The 26,586-nt window shown below is 47.4% G+C and overlaps 1 protein-coding gene across 4 annotated transcripts in view; it reads right to left on the bottom strand.

Moving 5' to 3' along the window:
• Nucleotides 1–26,169, bottom strand: part of FBH1 (F-box DNA helicase 1) — a 37,864-nt gene extending 11,695 nt beyond the window's left edge. For 2 of the 4 annotated variants that reach the window (XM_061126005.1, XM_061126006.1), the window contains exons 1-13: nt 26,010–26,169; nt 15,092–15,247; nt 14,196–14,797; nt 11,027–11,157; nt 10,785–10,920; nt 8,605–8,795; nt 8,093–8,185; nt 7,272–7,366; nt 6,352–6,520; nt 5,504–5,726; nt 4,682–4,769; nt 4,513–4,599; nt 3,552–3,688 (exon numbers count right to left, since the gene is read on the bottom strand). In XM_061126005.1, coding sequence (XP_060981988.1) covers nt 3,552–3,688; nt 4,513–4,599; nt 4,682–4,769; nt 5,504–5,726; nt 6,352–6,520; nt 7,272–7,366; nt 8,093–8,185; nt 8,605–8,795; nt 10,785–10,920; nt 11,027–11,157; nt 14,196–14,797; nt 15,092–15,247; nt 26,010 — 2,109 coding nt within the window. In that variant the 5' untranslated portion in view covers nt 26,011–26,169. Of the gene's footprint in view, nt 1–3,551; nt 3,689–4,512; nt 4,600–4,681; nt 4,770–5,503; nt 5,727–6,351; nt 6,521–7,271; nt 7,367–8,092; nt 8,186–8,604; nt 8,796–10,784; nt 10,921–11,026; nt 11,158–14,195; nt 14,798–15,091; nt 15,248–25,915 lie in introns of all 4 variants that reach the window. The other 2 variants (XM_061126007.1, XM_061126008.1) reach the window with 2 other exon arrangements.
• Between the last annotated feature and the right edge of the window lie 417 nt (nt 26,170–26,586).

The following is a 26,586-nucleotide window of genomic DNA, read 5'->3' as shown; positions in this document are numbered from 1 at the left end:
TTGTCCCTCCTTGCTATTCTTCAGAACTCTGCATTCAGATGGATTTATGTTTCCTTTTTTCCTTTGCCTTTTGCTTCTCTTCTTTTCTCAGCTATGTGTAAGGTCTCCTCAGACAACCATTTTGCCTTTTTGCATTTCTTATTCTTAGGGATGGTTGTATCTGTTTGTCACGTCCACTGTATAATCGTAAAGGATTTGATTTAGGTCATACCTGAATGGCCTAGTGGTTTTCCCTACTCTGTTAAGTCTGAATTTTGCAATAGGAGCTCATGATCTGAGCCACAGTCAGCTCCCAGTCTTATTTTTGCTGAGAGCTTCTCCATCTATATAGGGTTTTTCTATATGGAGCATCTATAGAGCTTCTCCATCTTCGCCTGCAAAGAATACAATCAATCTGATTTTGGTATTGACCATCTGGTCATGTCCATGTGTAGAGTTGTCTCTTGTGCTGTTGGAAGAGGGTGTTTGCTATGACTGGTGCATTCTCTTGGCAAAACTCTGTTCGCCTTCGCCCTGCTACATTTTGTACTCAAGGCAAACTTTCCGGTTACTCCAGTTATCTTTTGACTTCTTACCTTTGCATTACAGTCCCCAGTGATGAGGCTTCCCTGAAAGTTCAGTTGGTAAAGAATCTGCCTGCAATGCAGGTGACCGGGTTTGATTCCTGAGTCAGGAAGATCCGCTAGAGAAGGGATAGCCCACGCCAGTATTTCTGGGCTTCCCTAGTGGCTCAGCTGGCAAAGAATCTGCCTGCAATGCAGGAGACCTGGATTAGATCCCTGGATTGGGAAGATCCCCTGGAGAAGGGAAAGGCTACCCACTCTAGTATTCTGGCCTGGAGAATTCCATGGACTGTATATTCCATGGGGTCACAAAGAGTCGGACATGAGTGAGTGACTTTTACTCACCCCTATGATAAAAAGGTGTGTTCTAGAAGGTCTTGTAGGTCTTCATAGAACCGGTCAACTTTAGCTTCTTTGGCATTAGTGGTTGGAGCAGAGACCTGGATTACTGTGATACTGAATGGTTTGCCTTGGAAACGAACAGAGATCATTTTGTCGTTTTTCAGACTGTACCCAAGTACTGCATTTTACACTCTCTTGTTGACCAAGAGGGCTACTCCCTTTCTTCTAAGGGATTCTTGCCCATGGTAGTAGATATAATGGCCATCTAAATTTAAATTTGCCCATTCCGGTCCATTTTAGTTCACTGATTCCTAAAATGTCGATGTTTTCTCTTGCCATCTCCTGTTTTACCACTTCCAATTTACCTTGATTCAGGGACCTAACGCTCCAGGTTCCTGTGCATGTTGTTCTTTATGGCGTCGGAGTTTACTTCCACCACCAGACACACCCAAAACTTGGCACTGTTTCCACTTGGGTTCAATGTCCGCAGTCCTCCCGGAGCTACTTCTCTGCTCTTCTCCGGCAGCACACTGGGCACCTACCGACCTGGGGAGCTCATCTTTCAGGGTCCTATCTTTTCACCTTTTCATACTGCTCATGGGGTTCTCCACTCCACCATCTTGATGTTTCCTGTTCTAAGTGAGCCATCCCCAAATTATCAAGATCCACAAGCCCATACTGATACAAACAAATACATGAATGAATAAATAAACTGAAGAGAAGACACAGTATCTCCTTCACAGAAGAATTCCAAACAATCTATGTGGCTATTCCAACTCTTGTTCTTAACTGAGGGCTGCAAGTCGTGACTTCCTTTTGGGGCACACAGTGTAGAAAGGGGAGCCGGAGGTGGGGGTGGGGGGTCACTTCACGGTAGAGTCACCTGCCACACCCCAGCTCAGCCAGGGTGCCAAGACAACATCATCAGTTGTAAATCAGGTTGATGGTATGGACCCAAGTATCAGTATAACCACCAGACAAATGCCAGCAGAGGCGCATGTGACAAGACGCCTAGCTGGTGCCCTTCAAGGTCACCAGGCCCAAGGCAAGCCTGAGAAACCACAGAGCACGGGCAGCAGGAGACTGGAAGACCTGACAAATAAAGGCAGCGGCGTCACCTGAGTAAGATTCTGGAACAGGGAAAGGACATTTGTAAGAACCAGGGAGTCTGAATAAACTGTGGACTTTAGTTGATAATAATGTGCCCACACTGACACGTTAACTGTGGCAAACTCATCATCCGAGTACTGGAGGACGCTGAGTGCAGCGTGTTTAAGAACTGTCTGTCGAGAAGAACTGTCTTCTCGACTTTTTTCTAAATCTGAAACTAAAAACGTCCGCTAAAAAAAAATTTCTCTGTGCTGACGTCGTCCTAGATCCCTAGAGCAAACAATAAGAGAAAGCCTGGGGAACAGGGTCACAGACTGGGCTCCTGGGCTCCCCACTGTGAGCAGAACTCACGGTGTGGACGATGTCCGTGTGTGTCGCCACCACTCATGTTCTCTAACTGGGAGCTTCCTAAAAGCAGTGGTTCCCACAGATTTCCGCCTCAGGACTTCCTCATACTTCAGAAAACTAGCGAGGACCCAAGGAAGCTTGTATTTAGGTGAGTTTTATCTATCTACAATTACCACATTAGTAATTTTAGTTTATTTAAACATTAACAACAATAATCTCATTACATGATAACACAAAGTACATATTTTTCAAAAACTGTAGTCTCCCCCCACCCAAAAAAATTTAGAGACAAGAGTGGCACTGCTTTTACATTTTAGCAAATGCCTTTAGTTTCCAGCTTAAGAGAGAAGAGCTGATTCTCGGGGCTCTGTGGGTGTCCAGCCTGGTGTGACGGCCTCACACAGACGTGTGCTGAAAACACTGGAGTATTTAAAAGCCTTTCCGGGCAATCCAGGCTCCGGGGGTTGCCGTGCTCCTGCTGGAAACTAGTGTTTCAAAGTCTGGATTTCACTTGAAAGCAAGACTTTTTTTTGGCAATGCACATGTGTTAGCTGTTCCCCTTGAAGATGCGGCTTGTCGCATTCATTCTTGAGAAAATGCCAAATCCCCAAGTCTGAACAACCAGAGTTGGTCTGTGGACTGTTCATTCAAGTACAAATGGAAGCAGCAGCCAGTGGAGCTCACAACACAGTCACAGAAGTGCCCCAGGTGAGAGAGCAGCCGGCACACCGCAGGGGCAGGAGGACATCCCTCTACTTCCCACTTCCGCACACGGACTGCTGGAGAGACGGGCTGAGGGCTTGCAAGACAGAAACTTTCTTCCCTCTGTTATCAGGGATGCTCTTAGTGAGTGCCTTGCGTTGAAGAATACAGAGACTACAAGGGCGGGCTGGAGCTGAGGCCGTGGCTCACTACCACCTCTGCATCATCAGTGCAAATGTCAACACGGCGCAAAAGGCAAGTGACTATTTTGAAAACCGTTCTGACTCTGCAGACCCCCGAGAACCACGGAGAGCCCCTACTTAGAGGTGTGGATCTGCTGCATACTGTGAGCTCAGACGAAACCTTGCACAGGGCCCAGCACACAGGCAGCACTGGAAAACCGCGGTGGGGAGCCCCACACAGGCTTGTGTGCGTGTTGTGTGTGTGTACACGCATCTGGGGGCTGGGAAGCAGAGACAGTCTTACCTGTGTGAGATAGAAGACATGCGTGTGAGGGACCGTGAAGAGAGCATTGACGGCGCCGCGGAAGGTGTAGATCTGCTGGTGGGGGTCTCCCACAAAGATCTTCCCACAGGGCTGAGACAGAACGATGTTCATGATGGCTGCAATCCAGAGGGGCAAGTAAGCGCTCTGACGCAAGGCCCACCCACACAGCAAAAACAAACCAAATGGGCGACAGGAAAAGGACAAGAACACCTGCACACTGGATGGCAGGGTATCCCTCCCTGCAGGGTACATGCACACAGTCCAAGGAAACAATTTTCATTCATGTATTTATTTCTGGACATGCTGTGAGGCATGTGAGATCTTAGTTTCCGACTAGGGATTGAATCTGCGTCCCCTACAGTGGAAGTGCAGTGTCCTAACCATGAACCATCCACAAGTCCCAAAGAAACAAGCTTATAAAAACAGATAAATGGTTTCTAATCCTACGAATGCAGATTCTTTTTACTCCTGAATATGTGATTGTGTCTAAGAAATCATAAAGGCAAATATAAAATGACGCCAATTATCCTCTTTAATATAATAACTTGGGGCCTAAAGATGACCTACCAAGTCACACTATTTTCTATCAGCCACTAGGAAAAAAAATACATTGTTCACTCTGAATTGACTACCTTTTCCCTTCAGCATGAGTCTTTGTTCTAATAATGTGATGACCTAGGCTCAGCCAATATTTTAAGAATAACCCAAGCAAATATTTAGAGGAAAATAAGCCTCCTCTGGGTGGAGGTGGGGGCAGAGATGTGGGGGACTGTTGAAAGCTGGAGTCAAAGAGTAAAGGATTTCAGAGTGACTAAGCATCAGACACCCCTCCTCCTACTACAGATAAGAACCACGGACTCACTGCACACACGTCGTCTGACACATGCGTGATGCAGTTTCTGTGTGTTTGAGAGTACTGGTGTCCCGAATGCTTTATTACCTGGGGTGCAGTCCTGGGCCTCGTCCACAAAGATGGCGTCAAAGGAGGCCAGGAGGGGCTTGCTGAGCTGCCAGAGTTTCAAGTAGCCTAGGAGAAGGGGCACAAGAGTCAGAACATGGGATGTGGTGGGTCCACGTGGGGTCAGGGGTCAGGACAGGGCCACGCGTACCGTCGTGTGTCATATGGTAAGCCTCCTCCTTGCACTCGCCCAGCTTACGCATGTTGTCCCAAAGCCGGCTCGCTTCGAGGACTCCATTCTAGAAAGCAAGTGACACGGTGACGCCGAGGTCAAGGCCCAGGAATAAGGGGTTTGTGCGCACGTGCAGGGGTCAGAGCAAAGGCTCCAGCACATGGTGAGTGGCGGCCCGTCCCTGACCTCCCCGGGCTGCATGAGGGCCTCATGACATCATCAGGTGCCCAGACAGCAAGCAGCCGGGGGCTGGACCACACCCAGCGGCAGAGCATCTCTCAGGGAGCACAGCATCCAATGAATCAGGAGAGGCTGGATGATTCCTCTAGATTTACAACCCACAGTGACTATATTCATAAGAAGAGTGGCCAGGGACTTCCCTAGCAGTCTGGAGATGAGGGCTCTGTGCTTCCACTACACGGGGCACATGCTAGGTCCCTGGTCAGGGAACTAGGATCCCACATGCTGTGCAGTGGGAGTGAGGAAAAAAAAAATGGCCAATGATTGAAAAGAACTGATAAAAATTAGAAGAGAGATACTTTATCCTTAGATCCTAGGACTAGCAGACCCCATGCTGAGCTCTGATAACCCTGGCAGGAGCCCTGTCGATGCAGTGCAGGCCAGGCTGAGGACCACACTTCACAGAAGACCCTGGACACCCTGCTGCCACACCGCCCCGTGGCCTCCCTCCGCCTCTGCCTCCCGCCAGCAGCTCTGAAGACACCAAAGCCTGGGACAACCCGATCCAGGTCACACCCTCATCCTCCCAAGCCTTATCTCCAGGGAGACTGAGCCACTCACCAGCTTTTCACTCTGTTCAACCATGACTCGTTGCCCCTGGCTGTTCTTGCACCAGATAGGCACATGATCAATTGTCAGCTCCTCGTCGGCCGAGGCAAAGAAGTTTTCTAGAGTCTTGCACACGAGTTTAGCCCTGATGAAGCCACCCTTCCCTTCAGTGAGGACGGAGTTGACCATGAAGGGGGTTAACTTGAAGAGATTCAGTTTCTTCTTCAACTGGTACCTGCAACGCACGTCCCGAGGGCACAGGGTCAGCCTTCCTGGCCACACAGGACTTGTGTTCCCCCGGGTCTCGCCCCCTTCTCTTCAAATGACACCACTAGGTTGCCGGCAGTGGCTCCTCCAGGTGAGGAAACAAGCTGAGGGGATGAGTGAGGTCCTTGTAGGACTAGAAAGAGCTCCTCTAGGCTTTCAGAATTCAGATCTAATAACCCAGGAGACAAAGGAGCTCACAGCAGACACCGCGGTTTCACGGTGTGGACCCAACTCCAGGAGGCCCCGGGGGGACCTTGAACCTCCCTACAGCCTTCTCATACCATGGGTGCGGCTCAGAGGCCCTGGAGCCTGGGTCTAGCACCCCTCAACCCCATCCTCTCCCCTCGTGCTTCTGAGCAAAACCTGAACTGATCAACCAGGCTGGTGGTGCCTGGAACTTCAGACATGTCATCTGACCTGTGCCTCAACTTCAGAGACATGAGCATGCCTCCCTCAGTTAACAATGTATCTCTGTGGGGTAAAAGTATAAATCACTAAATATTCCCTGCCTGTAAACGGAGATAAGGCACTACGTTTTCCCCTGTCACTGCGGTGCGCTGACTGCAATGTGAAAGCGGCACCGTGATGCTCACTTGCGCCCGATGTGACCATAGGCCATGGAGTGGAAGGTCTTGCAGATGACGTTGCTGGGGAAGACGAGCTCTGCCTGCTTGGCGATACTCTTGTTGAAAGTCACGTATAGAAACCTGCTCTGAGACCACTTCTCAGCGTACTTGACCAGTGTGGAGGTCTTCCCGGTGCCTGGAGACGCCAAGAGGAAGGGAGGTCACCCTCTGACCAGGAAGAACTGCTCCAACGGCACCGTAATCAGAATCTTCCCATGCTTATCTTGCCACCGGCCCGGGACCCGACAGTGGCAAGTTCTCCAGTACAGATGAGAACTAAAAGCCATGTAGTGAAGGGATCAGCAGTCGAGACAGAGCCACTGGGTTGGGGTAGCAGCCCTAGCTGCTCCAGCAAGGGGCCCACTGACTTCCTTGAGCTTCAGTCTGCTCCTCAACCGTATGCACGGAACACACAGGGAGAAAAAGCAGTATGAGCAAGGGTCAGGCAAAGAGTGACCAAGTACTTTAGGAGCCAGCTAGCACAATTAGCTGACCGAGGCAAAACACTGGACCACACCTCTGGGGATGCAGGTTAGAATTAGAAGGTAGAAGCTCTTCTAGGTTTCACCCTACAAAAAGCCAGGGACTCCTGACATTGTCTGAACAAGACAGTCACACGACCTGCTGCCCCAGAGCCACCTGTGTATGAGCAGACATGATGACACGTAACAGGTTGGGTCAGTCCCACAAACTATGGGCCATCTGCTCCCAGGAACTCCAGGGTGGATTCTCCCTGGAGTGGTAAGAAAATGCACTTATTCCTTGACAACTGTTTTTTAGATGATTTAATTGCAGAAGCGGAATAACAGATGATGGTATGATATTCCAGCAGGTAGAGGGAAGGGGCAGGCATCGATGAGAGGCCTTCAGGAACGGCAGCCCCTTACCTGCAAATGCCATTATTTTCACCACCTGGAGAGGCTCCATCTTATGGCTTAGGATCAGCTGCTGTTCATGTGTCAGCTGGATGGTTGTTTTCTTTCTAATCATTACAGAACAGAAATTAGGAAAAACGCAAGGAACTGAAAAGATCGGGTGACAGACTACCAAAACCCAAGTAGGAAACCAAATGGAATAAGTAAAATTTAATGAGGAAAAAAAAGAAGGGACCTTCCTGGTGGTGCAGTGGATAAGAATCTAACTGCCAATGCAGGAGACACAAGTTCACTCCCCGGTCCCGGAAGTTCCCACATGCCATGGAGCAACTAAGCCTATGAGCCACAACTATTAAGCCTGTGCTCTAGAGCCTGCAAGTAACAACGACTGAGTCTAAGTGCCTAGAGCCCGTGGTTCCACAACAAGAGAAGCCAGCACAATGAGAAGCCTGCACATCGTAACTAAAGAGTAGATCCTGCTCACTGCAACTAGAGAAAAAGCCTGTGCAGCAGTGAAGACCCAACACAATCAAAAATTTTAAACATAAAATTATTTTTAAAAAAAGAATTCTCTCTTCTTTAAGAAAAAGAGAAAAAGGAGAGGGTGGTCCTTTAGAGTGATAAAAACGTTCTAAAACTAGATTATGACGTCAGCTGAACACTCAGTAAATCTACTAAAAATTATTGAATTATACAACTAAAATGGGTGATTTTTATGTAATGTAAACTATAACTCAATAAAGTGCTTAATACAAAACCCTTTTTCTCGTTAAGAGTGACAGTCACGAACCAAAGAGGACAACACACCACAACACATCTACAGAGGGACATACCCCGGCCAGACGGACGGTTCCTCTTTGTCTCCTGAGGCCTGAGTACAGGAATTCTCCTGAAGATACAGGCAATAGAAAATGTTGTAGTGAATCCTAACAGGAAGAAAAGAGATTAGAGATTTTCAAATTCAGTCACAACCTGTATCTTATTTTTTCTCAGACTCCTAGCCGTTGCTAAAAAGAAAACATGTACCGTTCTTTTACCAAAAAAAAAAAAAAAAGAATCAAAGGGCTTAAATATACCAAGAGCTGAGGTGTATTTAGCCGCACTGTTGGAGGTAAGTAGCAGTGCAGGTAAATATCTGGAGAGCATGTTCTGGGAGAGAGGCCTGGCTGCAGGGGCCAGAGGAGAGACTGGCACGTGCCCTCTGGGGAACAGGATGCAGCTGCGAGTGCACACGCGGCCCCGGGACGGTGTGAGACCGAACAGCGCCTCCTGTCCCGGGAGTACACTCCGGTCTCTCGGAGAAGCCGGGGCGCGGTGGGCGCGGGGCCCGCCCGGGGCCCGTTACCGGTTGCTGATGCTGATCCCCTTCTCCCGCATGGCGTAGAGCAGCACGGCGATGCAGTATAGGGTCTCGGTGACGTCCGGCACCGTCACGGTGGAGCTGGGCCGCCGCAGGCAGAAGAGCAGCTGCTGGATGTCGCTGACGCTGCTGGACAGGAGGACGATGGCTGCCACCAAGGCCCACACGTTGACGCCCTGAGGAGGGAGGCGGAGAGGGTGAGAGAAGAGACCCGACAATGAGGAAAGTCAGGCTCAGGGTACACGTGTCTCCTACAGACCCTCTGCAAGGAGGCCAACTTCCCAAAGGACACTTGGGAAACAACAGGAACGTCTCCTCTTACCCTGGATTCCTTCCTTCTCATCACTTTCGGATCTGACTTCTCAGTTTCCTTTGATTGAATAACATTTACAAAGTCCCTAATATAAGACCCTGCACAGAGGTTATCCACACCCTCACCACTCAGGTCAGTGTGAGCTCTCAGGTCCAGACACTCAAGTCCACAAGCTTACTCATATGCCAAAAAGGGCAGGTAAAAAGAAAACAGCAGTCTTTACAGAGAAATCAAGGCTGACAATTCAATGGCATGAAGATGTTAATTTACTACTGGCCTTCCCTGGTGGCTCAGTGGTAAGGAATCCACTTGCCAATGCAGGAGACACAGGTCTGATCCCTGATCCAGAAAGATGCCACATGCTGTGGAGTAGCTAAGCCTGTGTGCCTCAACTGCTGAGCCTTTGCTCTCAAACCTGTGAGCAGCAACTATTTAAGCCCACTCGCCTGAGAGCCTGTGTGCCACAAGAGAAGCCACTGGAATGAGAGGCCTGAGCATCACAACTGGAGAGTAGTCCCCGCTTGTTGCAACTAAAGAAAAGCCCGTGCAGTAATGAAGACCCCGCACAGCCTAAAAAACTAAAATTTTAAAAAAGAAATGCTAATTTACTACTTACTTTACATTACGATTATTTAATAACTTATTAATGGAACTTCCCTGGTGGTCCAGTGGCTAAGACTCTGCACTCCCAATGGCAGGGGCCCGGGGTTGGTTCCTGATCAGGGAATCAGATCCTCATGACGCAGCTAAGAGTTCACAAACCACAACTAAAGATCCCACATATTGCAACTAAGACCCCGTGCAGCCAAATAAATTGAAAAAGCTTTAAAAAAAAAAGATAAGTAGAATTTTAAAAAACATTTATTAAATACTAAGTTTAATAAATAGTAAATAAATTATTGCAAGTGTATGATTAGGGACACAGTATGCTCCATTTATTAATGTCTGAGAAAACATTCACTAACATGGAAATATCAAAAATAGTCAGATAACCACTATTCTTAACTCCTTGCAAGTCTCCCTGTTAAAAATACATCCACAAAAGGAAAGTTCTGCACATTTCTCACTATAACTGTCTTGTGAAATAAACCTCACTCCACCATCGATAGCCACTTCACTAAAGGCAGAGAAACGCACAGGGCTAGATTTCCAACCCTCCACTGGTGCAGAATGAGGCTGGGGTTGCACGCGGTTTCCAAGAGAACATTTAAGAAGAACCCTTGATCTAGATGACAATTCCAGAAGATGGATTCAGGACACTCAGGACTATTTCCAGCATCTCATTAACTCACCATGTGTCAGTACAAAGCCCATCATTTCTCCGGGCTTCCCTTGTGGCTCAGCTGGTAAAGAATCCAACTGTAATGCATAAGATCTGGGTTCAATCCCTGGGTTGGGAAGACGCCCTGGAGAAGGGAAAGGCTATTCCAATACTCTGGCCTGGAGAATTCCATGGACTGTATAGTCCATGGGGTTGCAAAGAGTTGGACCCAACTGAGCGACTTTCATTTTCAGAAAACCCAAGTTGTCACCAATACAATGGGCTGGCTTGTAAAGAAACCCTTACAATCAATGTGTTTGGAGGCTAGGTGACCATCCTCTGTTGAAACTGCTCAACAGGACAGAAAACTGGATGAAATGCTTTTTAAAATTCCTTCCAAATTAAATAATCTGTGGCCATTTATTTCTCTATGGAACCAATGACAAAGATTAAGGCTTCAAAGCAGAGATTTATGGAAAAAATTTAAAATAAATCTAAAACAACCTTCAGTCACACCTGACCGCCAAGACATTTTCTTCCAAAGAGGAAAGGCGACGCCTCCCCAGCCCTCCCCACAGCCTCTTCACGTACGGCAGGGGCAGCATAGAGGTCAGGGAGGTGTTGGCGCACGCAGGCCTCTGCCTCGGGGAGGAGGAGGTGATCCCTTAGACTCCACAACGCCTGTCCAGGGTCCACACTCGGGGAGCACTTCGTGGTGGCTGTGTAGCTGTTAAGACATTCACAGCAGTGTCCGTGGGAAAATGATCCATTAAGCGCTGATCTCTCAGAAAGGATTTCAGAAATCCACTTCCTCCCACAGGACGGTGACTTACCGGATGAGGTTCAGCACGCACAGGTCCGACTCCTTCTCTATGCCGTAGCTCGACAGGATGCCATCCACCTTGCTGACGGCTTGCTCTTCATTCATCAGGTATCGGTGATACAGCTTTTTCCAAGGAATGAACTAGATAGTTTAAGAAATCCAAAACGACATGCAGGCAATGGCTGTTAGAGAGCAGACCAGGCTACAGACACTGTTTAGAAAACAACTATAGCCCACAACTCAAAAGCTGGACAAAAGGGCAGAAACATTACACAAATTCTGGTTGAAAATGAGGAGAAGGTGGGTCTCAGTTTCTTGGTTCCAACACCAACTTGTTACAGAATCTGGGGAGAGCCAGAGCTTCAGCTTTCCTGTCTGAAACAGAGTCTAGTGCCTGTCGAGAAACTAATGACTCAGTTTCAACTAGGATTAAACAACATGAGAGCTGCAGCTGTACTAATATTAAACAAAACAGACTTTCAGTCAAAAATTCTAGGACAAAGAAGAAGATTATATAAGGATAAAAGGGTCAATTCACCAAAGAGATATAGTAATTACAAATACATATGTACCAAATATCAAAGTCCTAAATCTAGGAAGCACATACAGGCAGAACTAAAGAGAGAAACAGACAACAGGAGACTTTGATGCTCCACTTTCAAGAACGGATAGCACAAACAACACTAGTCCAATTGAACCCAACTGACACATAAAGAACAGTCTACCCAACAACAATATACAATCTTCTCAAGTACACATAGAACATTTTCCAGGATAGGTCATGTGTGAGGCCACGAAATAAGTCTTGATCCATTTTAAAAGACTGAAATTATAGAAAGCATGTTTTTCAGTCACTACAGAATGAAACTAGAAATTAGTAGCAGAAAGAAAACTGGAAAACCCACAAATATGAGAAAATTAAACAACACATTTTTAAAGCAACCAATGGGTCAAAAAGGAAATCACAAATCAGAAAACACCTTAAGACAAATAAAAACACAGGTACCAAAATGTATGGGATGAAATGCAAGCAATGCTAAGAGTTAAGTTTATAGCTATAAAAATTACATTAAAAAAGAAAGATCATAAAGCAACAACCTAAATTTACACCTAAAGGAACTAGAAAAAGAACAAACTAAATCCAAAACTAGCAGAAGGAAGGAAATAAAAGAGACTATAGAGGAGAAATAAATGAAATAAAGAATAGAAAAATGGGGGGGGGGGAATCAATAAAACTAATAAGAGTTTTTTTTAAGAGATCAACAAAATTGACAACCATTAGATACATTATAGAAAAAAGGGAAGATTTAAATAACCGAAATCAGAAATGAAAGAGGAATGTTACAACTGATGTCACAGAAATAAGAAGTGCTATAAGAGTACTTCAAATAATTGCAGGTCAGCCAACCAGATACTCTAGAAGAAATGAATAAATCCCTAGGAACACACAACCTACCAAGACCGAATCATGGAGAAACAGAAAACCTGAACAGATCAATAATGAGCCCTCCAGGCTCCTCCATCCATGAGATTTTCCAGGCAAGAATACTGGACTGGGTTGCCATTTCCTGGTCCAGGGGAATCTTCCTGACCCAGGGGTTGAACCTGGGTCTCCTGCATTGCAGACCAGCTTTTCACCATCTGAGCCACCAGGGAAGCCCAATGAGTAAGGAGATTGGATCAATAATCAAGTCTCCCAAAAAGGAAGCATCCAGGACCAGACTGCTTCACTGAAAAATTCTACTGAACATTTAAAGAAGTAGTATCAATCCCCCTCAAATTCTTCAAAACAACTGAAGAGGAGGGAGCACTCCAGAACTTATTCTGAGGCCAGCATAGCCTTATACCAAAGGTAGACAAAGATACCACAAGAAATATAAAGAAAATGAGAGCTGTGACAAGGTCACTGAAAGTAACACCATCATGTCACTGCTGGTGATGATAAAAAGAGCACTGTTCTAACATTTCAAGACACAAGAATAAGCTGGGATATCTTCCCAAAATCTTCTCAAGCAGAATGGCAGGAACCCTCACTTATCCCCATTTCCCACCAGAGACCTTAATCAAGTGCCCAGAAATACTAACCCCCAAAAAAGTTCACAACTAAAAACAGAAAGATATTTGTCTGAAAGTAGGAGACAAGACCCCCAAGCAAAATATGGAGCAAGAGCGATGAGAAATTTCCTCCAAAATCCTTTGGGCTTGGAAGAGAAATGTACTAACTCTTAACATATCCATCTTGCCCTCCATCTCCAAGGTTTTCAACTTCTCACTCGGTAAAGAATCTGCCTGCAATGCGGGAGACCTGGGTTCGATCCCTGGGTTGGGAAGATCCCTTGGAGGAGAGCATGGCAACCCACTCCAGTAGCCTTGCCTGAAGAATCTCATGGACAGAGGATCCTGGTGGGCTACAGTCCATGGGGTCAAAAAGAGCTGGACGCAACTGAGTGACTAAGCACACACATTTGAAGAATGGGTTAAACTCTCTACCTCTGGCTTATTCCCAACGGCTGGTCTAAAGGACACACTAGCTAAGCAGAACATACTCCTAGCCCTCAGGCTTCCTGGAGACCTGAACCTGGGAAGTCTAATGACACAACAAAGGGAAGCACAGGCTGTGGGCTAATGGTACCAGAAAATCCTTTCTGAGAGCATAGGTTGCCCCTGTGTCATTCTCAGAGGGTACTCCTGTGACAACATGCAACACTCATTTAGCAATCACCTCCTATTAATATATGTAAACTATTGTGAGACACGAGACAGAGCGAGGGTGACTTCCGTGGGATGGAACAGAGAAGAGGAGTTACTTGGAATGCAGCCTGGAAGAGGTGAGATGTCAACAGAGATATGAGGGACTCTTTGGGCTGGTCGGCTGTGGGGTGCAGATTAGATCAACATAAGGGAAGGACCACACAGTCCACAGCTGGGAGGCAGCACACCACGTGCTGGGACAGAATACCGGGGTGGAATGCAGAAAAGTCAGCGGTGAGCCTGGAATAAATAATAAGGTGGGACACACACGGAAGGTCTCAGGTGCCTCCAGGGGTTGGGATTCAATTCTAGAGGACAACGGACACTAACATTTCTGAAGAAATGCCATCGTCAGGAGGACGCGTTAAGTGAGGCGAATCCGTGAAGATTTAGAGCAAACATCAGAGAACGAAGAGCACGTTCCATACCAGCGGATCACTGATGACCTCCCTCCAGAGGTGGCACACCAAGCTCAGGTTCCAGTAGAGGTCTTCCATGGGCAGGAAAGCAAAGATGTGCCTCAGGACCTCGCTGGGCAGGCTGCAGATGTGGCTCGGGGGCTCCTGGCTGGGCAAGGTCCCAAGGAGCCCGTAGTGAGAGTCAGGAACAGGGTCCGGGCCAATGTCCTCCACCTCCTGGCTGGGTTCTGCAGGCTGCACGCTGAGCTGCCCCACCCCGACCTCTGCTTCCGGCCTGGCTTCCCTGGGCTGTGTGCACGATGGGGACGAGTGACGCCATGGGGTCTTCTTAGACACCCCATCCCACGGACTGGTCCCTGGGGCTGGATTCCTCTCGTCCTCTAAGGACCGAGACCGCTTCCTTGCAGGCAAAGCGGACCCTGACGAGTGCAGCCTGGCTTCTCCATCTCTCCCCGGAGGCAGGGCACAGGGGCTCCCTGCCGCAAAGATCATTTCATCCTCTGAGTCCTTAGAGCTGTCCTGGCCCACAGAATTGCTTTTGGCCATGTCATTGGTGCACCGCTGCTGGCCAGCAAGGAAGAAGTCAAGGCTGTATCTCAGGCATCCTCGACCTAGACAGAGAACCCGCAAAGAAATGAGGAATGACTGATAACCCTTTGCTGAATGAGACAAACTAATTTTCAATTATCTATTTTAATACGGGAAAGAGACAAGGATGTATTTATTGGTCTACTAATTACACATAAAGCTTAATACAAGAAATATTTATATCAGGTTCTATCATATGGTCAGACTACTGCAACAGGACTGTAAGATCACAGTAACAACATTTACAAATGCTGAGATACTCAAAGGCCACACACACTATAGATTCTGAAACGCAAGGTATTTGGGGGAAGACATACCCCTGGTCCCTCTTTTGGTTCTGGGTCTAGGATAGAGACCGTGGTTCGGGTCTCTGCTTGTCCATATTTGACCAAAGGACTGGGATGCAGCCAAGTGACTCTGAGCGAGATGTTGGCACTCAATGGCTGTAAGATGCTTCCGCTTAAATCGTCTCACTGTTTTGTACCAAAGGGCAGAAGAAATGGGACTCTTGTTAGTTATCACAAATTCTACAAGCTAGTCAGCAAATTAAACTTAGTTTTTAGGAATACAGGGACTGTGGACCACCCAAGCCAGGCCTTTCGATCTTCTCTACTTTCCCATCAATTTTCAGTCATCTCCTAGTTTCTTAACAGCTCTTCCTCAGGATTTTAGAATCCTAAAATAACCTTCTTTTTCACCTATCATGCTTTCTAGAAGCCCTGATCATGAAATGCTCATTTGAAAAGTGGCCACTATTGCCCAAATGGAGATCTGTCATCTTTTGCCAACTTCACCCAAGCCCTTTATATTCCCATATTAACCATAAATATTTTAAGAGCTGGCTGTAGCTTTTTAAAAATAAACTCACACATTTGTCCCCTGAATATACCAGCTTCCCCAAATTGCAGAAGCAGAAGGCACTAAGGAGACAGTCACTGTAGGTTCCCCAAGGGGCAGCTCACCCTTGTGCGCCTCCGTCCACCCCCGGGTGCACCCCCGACCCCCCGAGCACCTCAATGTTCGGCACTAGTGTAAGAGGATGGCAGCAAGGCCCCCGAGAGGAAAAGAGAGTTGAGACCACTCTTCAGCATCTTCATGGGATGAAGTTTCATATTCCCCCTCAGCAACACAGCAGCAACTGTGCCCAGATTTCTGTCTTAAGAGTACTGACATATTTATATTAGGCATTTTCTGCCAGGTAATTCTTTTCCATATTTAGCTGATGCTCTTCCTGTTTCTGCATATTATCGCATTTATGATCTAACCCCTCCAATGTCATTAAATAGTTACACTACTGTAAAACAAAACAGTTACATTAAAAAAAAAAAGGGTGAGAGAGAGGAAAAGAACACATGCAAGAGAATTAAAGTGACCCTTTACAGATGGCCAACAGAGGAATCACTTCCTGCCAGTACCATACTTTCACAGGTCCTAAAAATATTCTAGAGTAAACTGTAATATCATGTTAGAATTTCACTCAACATTTCCTGTAACCCTGAAAATATCTAAAACCAAGACACTAATACGTGTATCTGGTATAATTTATATTATTAATCAATAACCCACCCCCTTCAGCCCATAGCTTCTTCAGAAACGATGCTTCAAAATTTCAATGCATTTTTTGAAGGTTTAACAGAAGTTTTTAAAAAACTTCATGGATATTTCAAGACTTTTAGAAAATTATTTCTCCACACAAAAACAGCTCTACAAGGCCCTCTGAAAGTATGCTAGAGAGACTTTTTAACTGCCTGAATTCAGAGTTAAAATGCCGCCGGAGGACCCCAGTCACTTAGCTTCTTGAAGGCTCAGGAGCGCTATAATGATTAAATGAGAAAACACACCCCAAAAAACTTGTCAAACTATAAAGCCCGAAACAAATTTACCCATCTGCTTATTCTCTTGAACAAAGCTTAGATGTGACTGCATAAAACATTGAAATAACTCTCAAATTATAAAGACAGTACCTAATGGCAAGACTTGAAGTATGTCAGCAGTCCAGTTACAGCCTGTTCTGTATTACTGAAAACACCTTTTACAAAGCCAAGTCGTATGTTTTAATCTCTTATTATGATCAGAAAATAGCCCTTCCACTGTAATGGTTTTATAAATTTCATTATTTCATTGTGGAACATATTCCTCTACACTAAAAACCAAGTCTTATTCATACTCACAGAGGAAAGGGAAAAAAAAGTTGTTTTTCTATAATAAAAAAATAAAGAATAAATTTAAAGTTTTCTATATTGAAAAAAAACAAGCTTAAAGTCTGATTATTCTCTTTTAAAAAGTAAGACATGAAAGTTTACCTCTCCTGCTCAGAATCTTTCATGTCACTAAGCTCATCAACCACAGATCAACACTAACGTGACCCGTGGCTGGATGAATCTGAGGCTACGGGACTCGGAGGTCCCTGTCCATAGGGTAGACTCTTAGGGACCTGAGCTCTCTGGAATTCTGGTGCCATGGAGGGTCCTGGAAGGGATCCCCTGCAGGTACCTTGGGACGACTACACTGACAAACCCTGGCCCCTAGTTCGGGTGCTCCAAACCCACTCGGTTCAACTACAGGAGCAGCTGCAGAATTCCAGCCAACAAACCCACCAACCCTGTAGATCCCAGATATGTGACTCATCTCGGCTTTCTCCTCCAACATGCCCAACTGTTACAGAGCTGGCAAATCCAATGTCCAGAATTAGAACTGGACACAGCTGAGGAAAGCTACTGATAGTCGGGAGAATGTCTTATTTAAAGAAGGTGAAGGTCTACAGGTAAACTGGCCTGGAGAGAAAGTTTTCAAAGATAAAATCACAAAGGAGTAAGATTACCAACATCAAACCCTCAAATCCACATGACCCAGGACCTTGGTGCCGGCACAGACCTGCACGAGCATTCTGCTTCCAGCCTTCGGGTACAGCTCAGAGCATTCCTGCATGAAGCCATCGCTGGCGCAGAGGTGCCCAGGCGGGGCTGTCTGGCCTCCAGGAACCAGCAGGGCTGCCTGCCCTGTCCATCCGGAATGGTCCCCATGGCCCTTACTGTGCACCCGGGAGGCAGAGGTGGCGTTTTCACTGCTTACTTCCTCCTCTGACTTCAGTGAGAGATCAGAAACCAAGACCGTTTTTCCTGCCTCTCGGGTCTCTGTGCTTCACTGTGTGGGAGCCGGGGCCCCTGCCACCGTCTCGGGAGTTAGCAAGGCATCTAAGTCAGGCCATGTGATGCGCTCAGATCTGGAGCGGGGAGGCCTCCTCTACGCGATCACTCACAGTTGACTCACAACGAGGATCCTGAGGAGCTGACACGCTGAGTTCACACCACAATCACACGGTTCCAGCCAGACAGATGGAAGCACCTAGCAATACCCACAGGGAGGCTGACACAGCCCATCAGCTCAGAATTACAGGTGGACCATGCCATAATGAGCCTCTTAAAAGATGTTATGTTTTAACAGCATCAGTGTTCTTGTGAAATTATTTAAAATTACTATAGTTGGCTGATTCATGTCAATGTATGACAAAACCCACTGAAATGTTGTGAAGTAATTAGCCTCCAACTAATTAAAAAAAAAAAAAAAGAAATTTGAACAAAGAATCAGGCAGGTAGAGGAAGAGTTGCACAGGAAGTAAGAAAACCTTAAGTAGAAGCTACCCTGACTTGTTTGAAGAACAACTAAGAGACAGAGGGGTCTGGAGTAGAGTGAGACTAAAGAGAGAACAGTAAGGACTGAGGTCAAGGAGGCAAGGGGTGTAGGAGGTGGGACAGACTGGTGTGTTTGAAGACCTAGACAATGCTTTTGAATGAAATGGGGATCCAGTGGGTGATTTTAAGAGGAATGGCCCAATTTGCTTTCATTTTAAATGAATTGTTCTGGTTAGTATATTGCAGCCAGTTTACAGAGTCAAGTGTGGAAGCAGGAGATATATGCATAGGCTCTGAAGTGATCCAGGTGGGAGATGAAGATGGCTCAGGTCACGGAGGTGGCAGGACAGACTCTTAGAAAGGGTCAGATATCCAAACCACTCAACTTACCAGCAAAATAATTCAAACCCTCAAGCTTAAGACAAACAAGAAAAATCCTGAAGTTACTAGTGGGTGTCCTTGCCAAAATAACATGGAGTTTATTTCTTGGTCTGCTCGAGTAGAGATCCGAGCTCTGTTCCTTTTATCCCAATATAAGCTGTGAGTTATTTATGTTACTTAAATAGGTTCAAGTGTTTCCCTGGGAAAGAATTATCCTCAGGAGTCAGGAGCTTTGCATATTTGATTATCAGATATGCATTTCCTGTTTGGTGTCTTTTTATTTTCTACAAAACCTCAGACAGATGGAAACAATAAATGTTTGTTCAGCAAAATAAATAAATAAATAAATAAAATTACTATAGTAAAATTCTAACCAGCTTCTAGCCTTGTTAATATATTTTTAAATCAGCAGCTTAAACCTAACTTTATCAAAATAAGGATGCTCAAATGCTACCCCTTCCTTCCCGGAGTCCCCAGACCTCGTGAGGTCCCCTCCTCCAAACAGCAGGTGCTCTCTGCAAAGCTCTCTAAGGGCACTTACTAGAAGATGCTCGTGATTCTTCAGGAAGCAGCTAAAGTGCATCATGATGAACGTGCACTGTTAAGAGGGATGGAAGGACATGACACTTGCTGGTGGGCTTTCCAAACTCTGCGAGGCCCCAGAAGGGTCCAGCAGAATCTTCTCCAGGCGGCAGTGGGCACTTGTGCCTCTAGAGCTGACCACAGTGTCATATCCCTTAAGTCATGACAGAAAAACACTGGGAAAACAGGAAAGCCATTTCTCAAACAAGATTTTGCCCATCCCATGCTGCTTTTCCCGTGATGGCTCTCTTACAGTGAGACGCCTCATAGATCCTCCACTGCTGAGGCCCCGTTTCTAGGGTCGCCCCCACCACCACCCCACCCTGCTTGGCAGACCACTGGCACTGCAGGTGTGGGTCCCAGTCCTTGTGTCTGACTCCCAAGTGGTGAGTACCTGGAGCCCTCTGCCAATCACCATACTCTTCACCTGATGACTGTCATCACCCCACTGCCCCCTCAGGTCAAGCACACAGCCGAAGACTAGATTCTCTTCAGCCCCCTGGAATGATCATTACTATACTGATCATCACTAAACCTGCACAAGACACCCCCAGCCCTGAGAAGGCAGGGAACACGCCCTCTCGACTTCATCCTCAAAGCACTCAGCATGACACTCTGCAAATCTGGGCTACTCCAACGCTGACTGAACAAGAAGTGAGTGCTCAGATGCCTCAATTCTGCTGGAATCTGCCTGGCTTCATTTTCTCATCCTCCCGATTGCAAGACATTTTATAAGACAAGTTGCCCAAAGCGGAACAGGGTGCTCCTGGTTTTGTGGTGAAGATGGCCCGTCCCCTCCCTCCTCGGCACACGGCTGGTCCATGCCTCCCCGTTGTGCCGGGAACTGGGGCCCCAGGGAACACGCATGGAGGAGTGTGCACCTCTCCCAAGTCCGGCCCGTAAAGCCTGTCCTGGCCCTTCCTCCGCGCTCTAGTCCCGTCCAGGGAACAGGAAGGTGACCCCAGGAAAACCTGGAGGCCACGCGTTCAAAAAGGAAGGCCCTCCAACAGCCTGGGTCCTTGGATTACTGCTTTAAAGAGCACCAGTGCTTCCCGGTGGCTCAGTTGGTAAAGAATCTGCCTACAATGCACAAGACCTAAGCTCAATCCCTGAGTCGGGAAGATTCCCTGGAGAAGGAAATGGCAACCCACTCCAGTACTCTTGCCTGGGAAATCCCACAGACAGAGAAGCCTAGTGGACTACAGACCATGGGGTTGCAAAGAGTTAGATATGACTTAGGGACTAAACCACCAGGTCCACCCCCACAACACTCACCCCCTACAGTCATCTGAAACTGTTACAGGACAGAGAAACAAGCTGGAGTCCTGAGGTCACTGTGTGTTTGGATCTGTTTGTTATTGAGGTCATGCCCACCCTAACCATTCCAGGGTCACCTGAAATTGACACCAAGTCACTTTTTTGCATTCCTAACCTTCATTAATCAGAATTTATACCAAACAGGCCTCCAAGATGTGCAGGTTACAGACCTAAATGGACATGCTGAAGATAAGTGCCTACAACTCTTGGAGAAAAAGATTATTAAATAAAAATGTGAAAAAGGAAAATCAAGGTAACTCTCTGGCACAGGGGCCTGATGAGAGCGACAGCTCCTAACAAGAGGTGCACTGGGAGGTTTCACCAATCAAGAGAAACCCAACCTCATCCCGTTTGCTGCCACAAGCCTCTTGCCCTTCTCAGAGAGGCTCCGTGCAACCTGAGCAGACACCCTCTTGTTTCTGGCGAGACAGAGGAGGTGCGCTGCGGCAGGCCCGTTGTTACCAGGAGTTGGGTACGTCACAGGTCAAATGGGCCCTGGGAGATCTAACAGCCCAATCTCAGCAGCGTGGATGGTGGTGGTCCCCAACCTCAGTGAGACAGGAAGTATTCATTCAACTCGGGCTAGGCTGTGCAGCCGTGAAGCCACCCTGTATGTGTCTGAGACATATGCAACGATGACCTGAACAATTATGTATTTAACATGAGTTGTTCACATACAGACTGGTGTTATTACTATAATATGTTTTATTAACATGTTCTCTGATAGCTCAGTTGGTAAAGAATCTGCCTACAATGCAGGAGACCCCAGTTCATTCCTGGGTCAGGAAGATCCACTGGAGAAGGGATAAGCTACCCACTCCAGAATTCTTGGGCTTTCCTTGTGGCTCAGGGATAAAGAATACAGCCACAATATGGGAGACCTGGGTTCAGTCCCTGGGTTGGGAAGATCCCCTGGAGAAAGCAAAGGCTACCCACTCCAGTATTCTGGCCTGGAGAATCCCATGGACTGTACAGTCCATGGGGTCGCAAAGAGTCAGACACGACTTGCACTTTCAAACCACTGTTTAGGTGTGTCTCAACATGTCTTCTGCCCCTAGATGAAAGCTTTACAGTCAGGTGGGAGGGAGGAGAAAGGCACCTAACACCCACTGCTCCATAAATATTAATGAAATGAATGAATGAATGAAAGGAACAAATGTACCAACTACGGCACTGCCCGCTGGAGAAGCTGAGGTTGTCTTCTTTGGTTTTGATATCCTACACTATCTCAGTGTGCCAATGAGCTTCATAGCTTTCGAAGTTCTCTCACAAATTCTCATCTGTCTTCTGCACAACCCTGTGATCGCACCATGATGAAACCGGGGCTCAGGGAAAACTTGCCTGAAGTCACAACAGTTGTAGGTGATACAACTTAGGCCTTCTGACTCCTCGAGTCCAGAGTTCTCTCTATGGAAGGTAATAGTCTCAGGATTTCCCTGGTGGTCCAGTGGTTAAGACTCCATGCTTGCTTCCACTACAGGGGATGCAGGGTTGATCCCTGGTAGGGGAACTAAGATCCCACATGCCGTGTGGCCAAAAAACAAAAAAAGGAAGATACTATCTCCTTTTCAAATCCACCAGAAAGACTCAAAGCAGCTTCTAAAAACCTCAGGTTTAAATTCTCTGTCCCTTTTCCAGAAACCACTGTGGAACATCATAACCAAAGATCCAACTTCCAGTACTTAGAAAACCTAAGTGTAAGGAGAGTGGAAGTGTTAATCGTTCAGTCGTGTCTGACTCATTGCGACCCCAAGGACTGGAGCCCACCAGGCTCTTTTGTCCATGGAATTCTTGAATCAAAAATACTGGAGTGTGTAGCCATGCCCTCTTCCAGGGGATCCTCCCGACCCAGGGATCGAACCTGGGTCTCCTGCATTACAGGCAGATTCTTGACAGTCTGAGCCACCAGGGATGCTCATCAGGAAAGTGTAAACATGACACCACTAAATACTATACACTCAAAATGGAAAAAGCTCTCAATATTTTTTAGTTCATTGGAAGTTTGAGCTGTACAAGAAGCAAACGTGCTAGCTCCTCCAAGGACTCGCTCTCAATGTAGAGCCAGGTCCCTGCTTCCCTACAAACCCAAAGGCCCACACTCACAGGTCCCCACTTAGGTTCTGACGCCTACAAATACCTGCTCGTCTCATGGAACAGCAACCACTTAATACAGCAAGCGAGGATGGAGAGAGCTTTTTTTCCTACGTGTGTTTCAAGAATGGAGGAAGAAAAGAAAAACAAGAAAATGATCATGATGTACAGACTAGACTGTACTTCTACAGATTTGAAAGGCTTTTTCTACTGTCAATTCATCCCACAACCATGTGTAAGTATCTATGATGCCCCAGATTCATAACAAATACCTCGAGGGCTTCCTCTCTTGGCATCTCTGGGGTCACATGCTATTTGAGCCACTGCAGATTTAAAAATGAATGATTTCACCTGTCCATAAGGTAGCTCTCAAAACACACACAAATTACTATACATAAGGCACGACAGGTGCTACACAAATGCACTTATGAAATGCTATGGGAGTAAAGAAAAGTGACCAGTTAGGAATGATGAAAGAGGCTTTATGAAGATATCAGCCTCGCAAGATGAGCAGGATCCAGGAACGCACAGCAGTGGTGTGAAGTCGGGCTTCCTCACACCAAGAGAGAGGCTCACAAGGATGAAAAAGGAATTTGGAAACACAGAGTACAAAGGTCCTCAAGTATAATGCTAATGAACTTGGACTTTATCTTAGAGGGAGTCAGAGAATTATCTCACTTTTCTAAGTGGGAGGTCAATGCCTGGTCAACTGTACACCTTAGAATGAGAACTCTGAAGGCAGGCAGAGGCTGAGCAAACATGCAGATTGTCACGGAAACAAGGCAGAAAGTCACTTTGCTAACAGAGGCAAGAGTTGGTCAAGGACTGAGGGCAGCAGTGGCAAAAACAGGGAGAAGGGGAAAGTGAAGACCAAAACTGGACAGGAGAGATCAGAAGAGAAAACACAACACAGGTAACCGACATTTCTAGCCAGATCTCAGTGGTAACACCATTAACCACGCTGAGGGGTAAAGAAGAAATCGTGTTTACATCTTAATCACTTCTTCCAGGAGTCAAGGGAGAATGAAAGCTTTCAGTTTTGAAAATGCTTGTTTTGTTTTCAAATTATCTGTGGAGTGCCAGGTTAAGCTCCAGGAGGTACTTTGAAATAGGAAACCAGCCCTCAAAACATCTGTAAATGACAGCTGGAGACAAGATTTGAGGTGCTCTGGTGAGATGCTCTAAGAGCAGACGATTCCACAGACTGACGAAGACAGAATTCACAATCTTTAAATAAAATCAGCTTAGGAAGGACATAGGGGGACAATAAGCAGAGAGAGAGGATGACAACAAATCTGAAATTAGAACTCTAAGTCCATGAACAAGAGTCCATGAACAAGAGTCTAGTGCTCACACACTCAAAGGCCACAAAATATGTCAACCCATTAGGACCCCCTCTGATGACAACTGAAGAATGCAATGGAACCACTAAAAAAAAAAGAGAGGAAAGGGAAAGAGGATAGCCAAGTAGCAACGATGCCAAGGCAAGCCACGGGAGAAATGAATTACTACAGGGCACACCACAAATTCCACACACCTACACAAAAGGGACCAGCAGACAAACGGGGAAACCAGTTAGACCCCAGAACATCCCCTTCCGCAAGCATATTGTCAAGATCTGTCCCCTGAACAGCAAGCTTTCGCTCTAGAGAATCTCAGGCGCTGTGAATAGATCCACATACACTGTCCTCTAATTGTTGAAAGGGGGATACAGGCCAAAATCAGTTCCTAAAGAAGACAGAAGGGGGGCTTCTCTGGTGGTCCGGTGGCTGAGACACCACACTCCCAATGCAGAGGCTGGGTTCGATCCCTGGTCAGGGCACTAGATCATGCATGCCACAACAAAGACCTGGCGCAGCCAAATTAATAAATAAAATACTCTTTAAAAAAAAAAAAAAGGACACAGGAGGAGGAGAATTGCCTGTGAGACACCAGTTAAATAACCAATCATCTGAATTTAAAATATTCTGTCCCATACTGCAAATACGTGTTTTGTTTTTCAAAGCAAGGAAACTGGAGGCTTAACCCAAGAAAAGGTGTAAAGTGAAAGTGAAGTGAAAGTTGCTCAGCCCTGTCCTGCTCTTTGCGACCCCATGGACTATACATAACAGTCCATGGAATTCTCCAAGCCAGAACACTGGAGTGGGTAGCCTTTCCCTTCTCCAGGGAGTCAACTGGTAATAAAGATCGGGCGGGGGCGGGTGAGCAGCAAAAAGTGTGTGGAGCTACCAGATATCGCAACTTCCACTTGCACCAATACCAACGGCTGCAGTGAGAACAACGCCTGGCATTTCCTAAAACTTTGTGAACCTTAAAGAACTTTCATGCCTTCCTTTTCTGTTTGCAGTGATGAGACAGAAGGGAACAATAACTTTGGTAAAGGTGATACTGGACCTGATTCTGTCTCCAAGGGCTATTCTTATACTCAGTTAATCAAATTCAATCCGCTCATGAGCAAAATGAGCTTGCTTTCACGTCAGAGATCTTTTTTCATTTTATCTTCCTTATTTGAACAGATTGCCAGGCACGAGCATGGCGGCTACCATCCTTCCTTCCAGAGAAGGAAGGACTATCCTTCCCGTGGGAAAATCCCTAACTTCTTCAGGCCTCAATTTCCCCACCTGCCATGAGGCCTTACAGGCTTGTTTGCGGATGAGGTAACTAACGTAAAGTATTTTGTAAACCACAGTGCAATACAAGATGCAAAATATAACGATTTCCAGGCCTGAAAAGCAGAGCCCATTTTCCCTCGGAAGGAACAGAAAACACCAGGAGGGTGAAACGACGAGCACCTCGGAAGATCAGGTAGAGAAGTCAACACCGACCCTCACGTCCGCCACCACCCCGCACAGCTTGCTCAGAACTCAGACTCTGCACCAGCTCCAGGCCCTCCCACATTACCCCAGTTTTCCCAATATTCAGGTTAGGGGGAGGGCAACTGCAAATACAAGAGGCAAAAGGATGCCACAAAATGACTCGCCCAAGGTCAAAACAGATGAGCAGCAGGAAAGAAAATGCTGGCTGCCCACGGCCGAGGCCACGTTCCGGCGACGTCCGCATCACCGACAGCGCCCCGGCCTGCCGCGCTCTCATCGGCCCTGGCCCCAGCCCGCGCTCCACCATCCCCGCGGACCGTACCTCACGGAGACCAGACCCGCTAAAGACCCCAGAGACTCAGCCTCCACGCGACCGGGCCCGTCCGCGCCCCCACCACGCCGGCGGCCTCACGCACTGTGGCGATTCGCATTGGGGCTCCCGCCGCCGCCGCCGTCGCCTCAGGTCCCGGGCCACCCGGGCTCCCGGTCGCGGCTTCCCAAGGGCAGTGCGAGCCCCTGCAGGCCGTGGACTTCCTCCACCAGCTCCGCCGCCGCCGCAGGGCCGCGAAGAGCCCGCTGCCGACGCTGACGGAATGCATCCCCGGCCAATTGAAGCACTCAAGAGGAAGGGCGCACTTGACGGACTGCTGCGGTGGCCAGTCGGGACGCTCAACCACTCTATTGCTAGCAGGCCCCGCCCCGTCTGCGCTTCCGCCAGGGCGGAAGCGGCGAGCAGTAACTTTCCCAGAGTTCCTCCGAGCTTAGGGACTCACGGAGGGGCCGCGGCCGGCGCGATGGGCGGGGCCAAGAGTATGGGCGGGACCTGCCGCGGAGGGCGGAGGCGGGGCCGCACGGGCCCCACCCCGTCCTGGCGGGCTCGCGCCGCCTGTGACCGGACCTGCGGTGGTTGTCCCCGGGGTTCACCTAATCTTTCTCCTCAAAGTGAAACCAGTGCGGGCGGTAATCTCCGCGCCTAAGTTCGCGGCGGCCCGT

Source organism: Dama dama, chromosome 23, assembly GCF_033118175.1.
Source record: "Dama dama isolate Ldn47 chromosome 23, ASM3311817v1, whole genome shotgun sequence".
NCBI classification, from domain to species: Eukaryota; Metazoa; Chordata; class Mammalia; order Artiodactyla; family Cervidae; genus Dama; species Dama dama.
The sequence above is the reverse complement of the archived record's forward strand: the minus strand, read 5'-3'. Positions and strand labels throughout refer to the sequence as shown.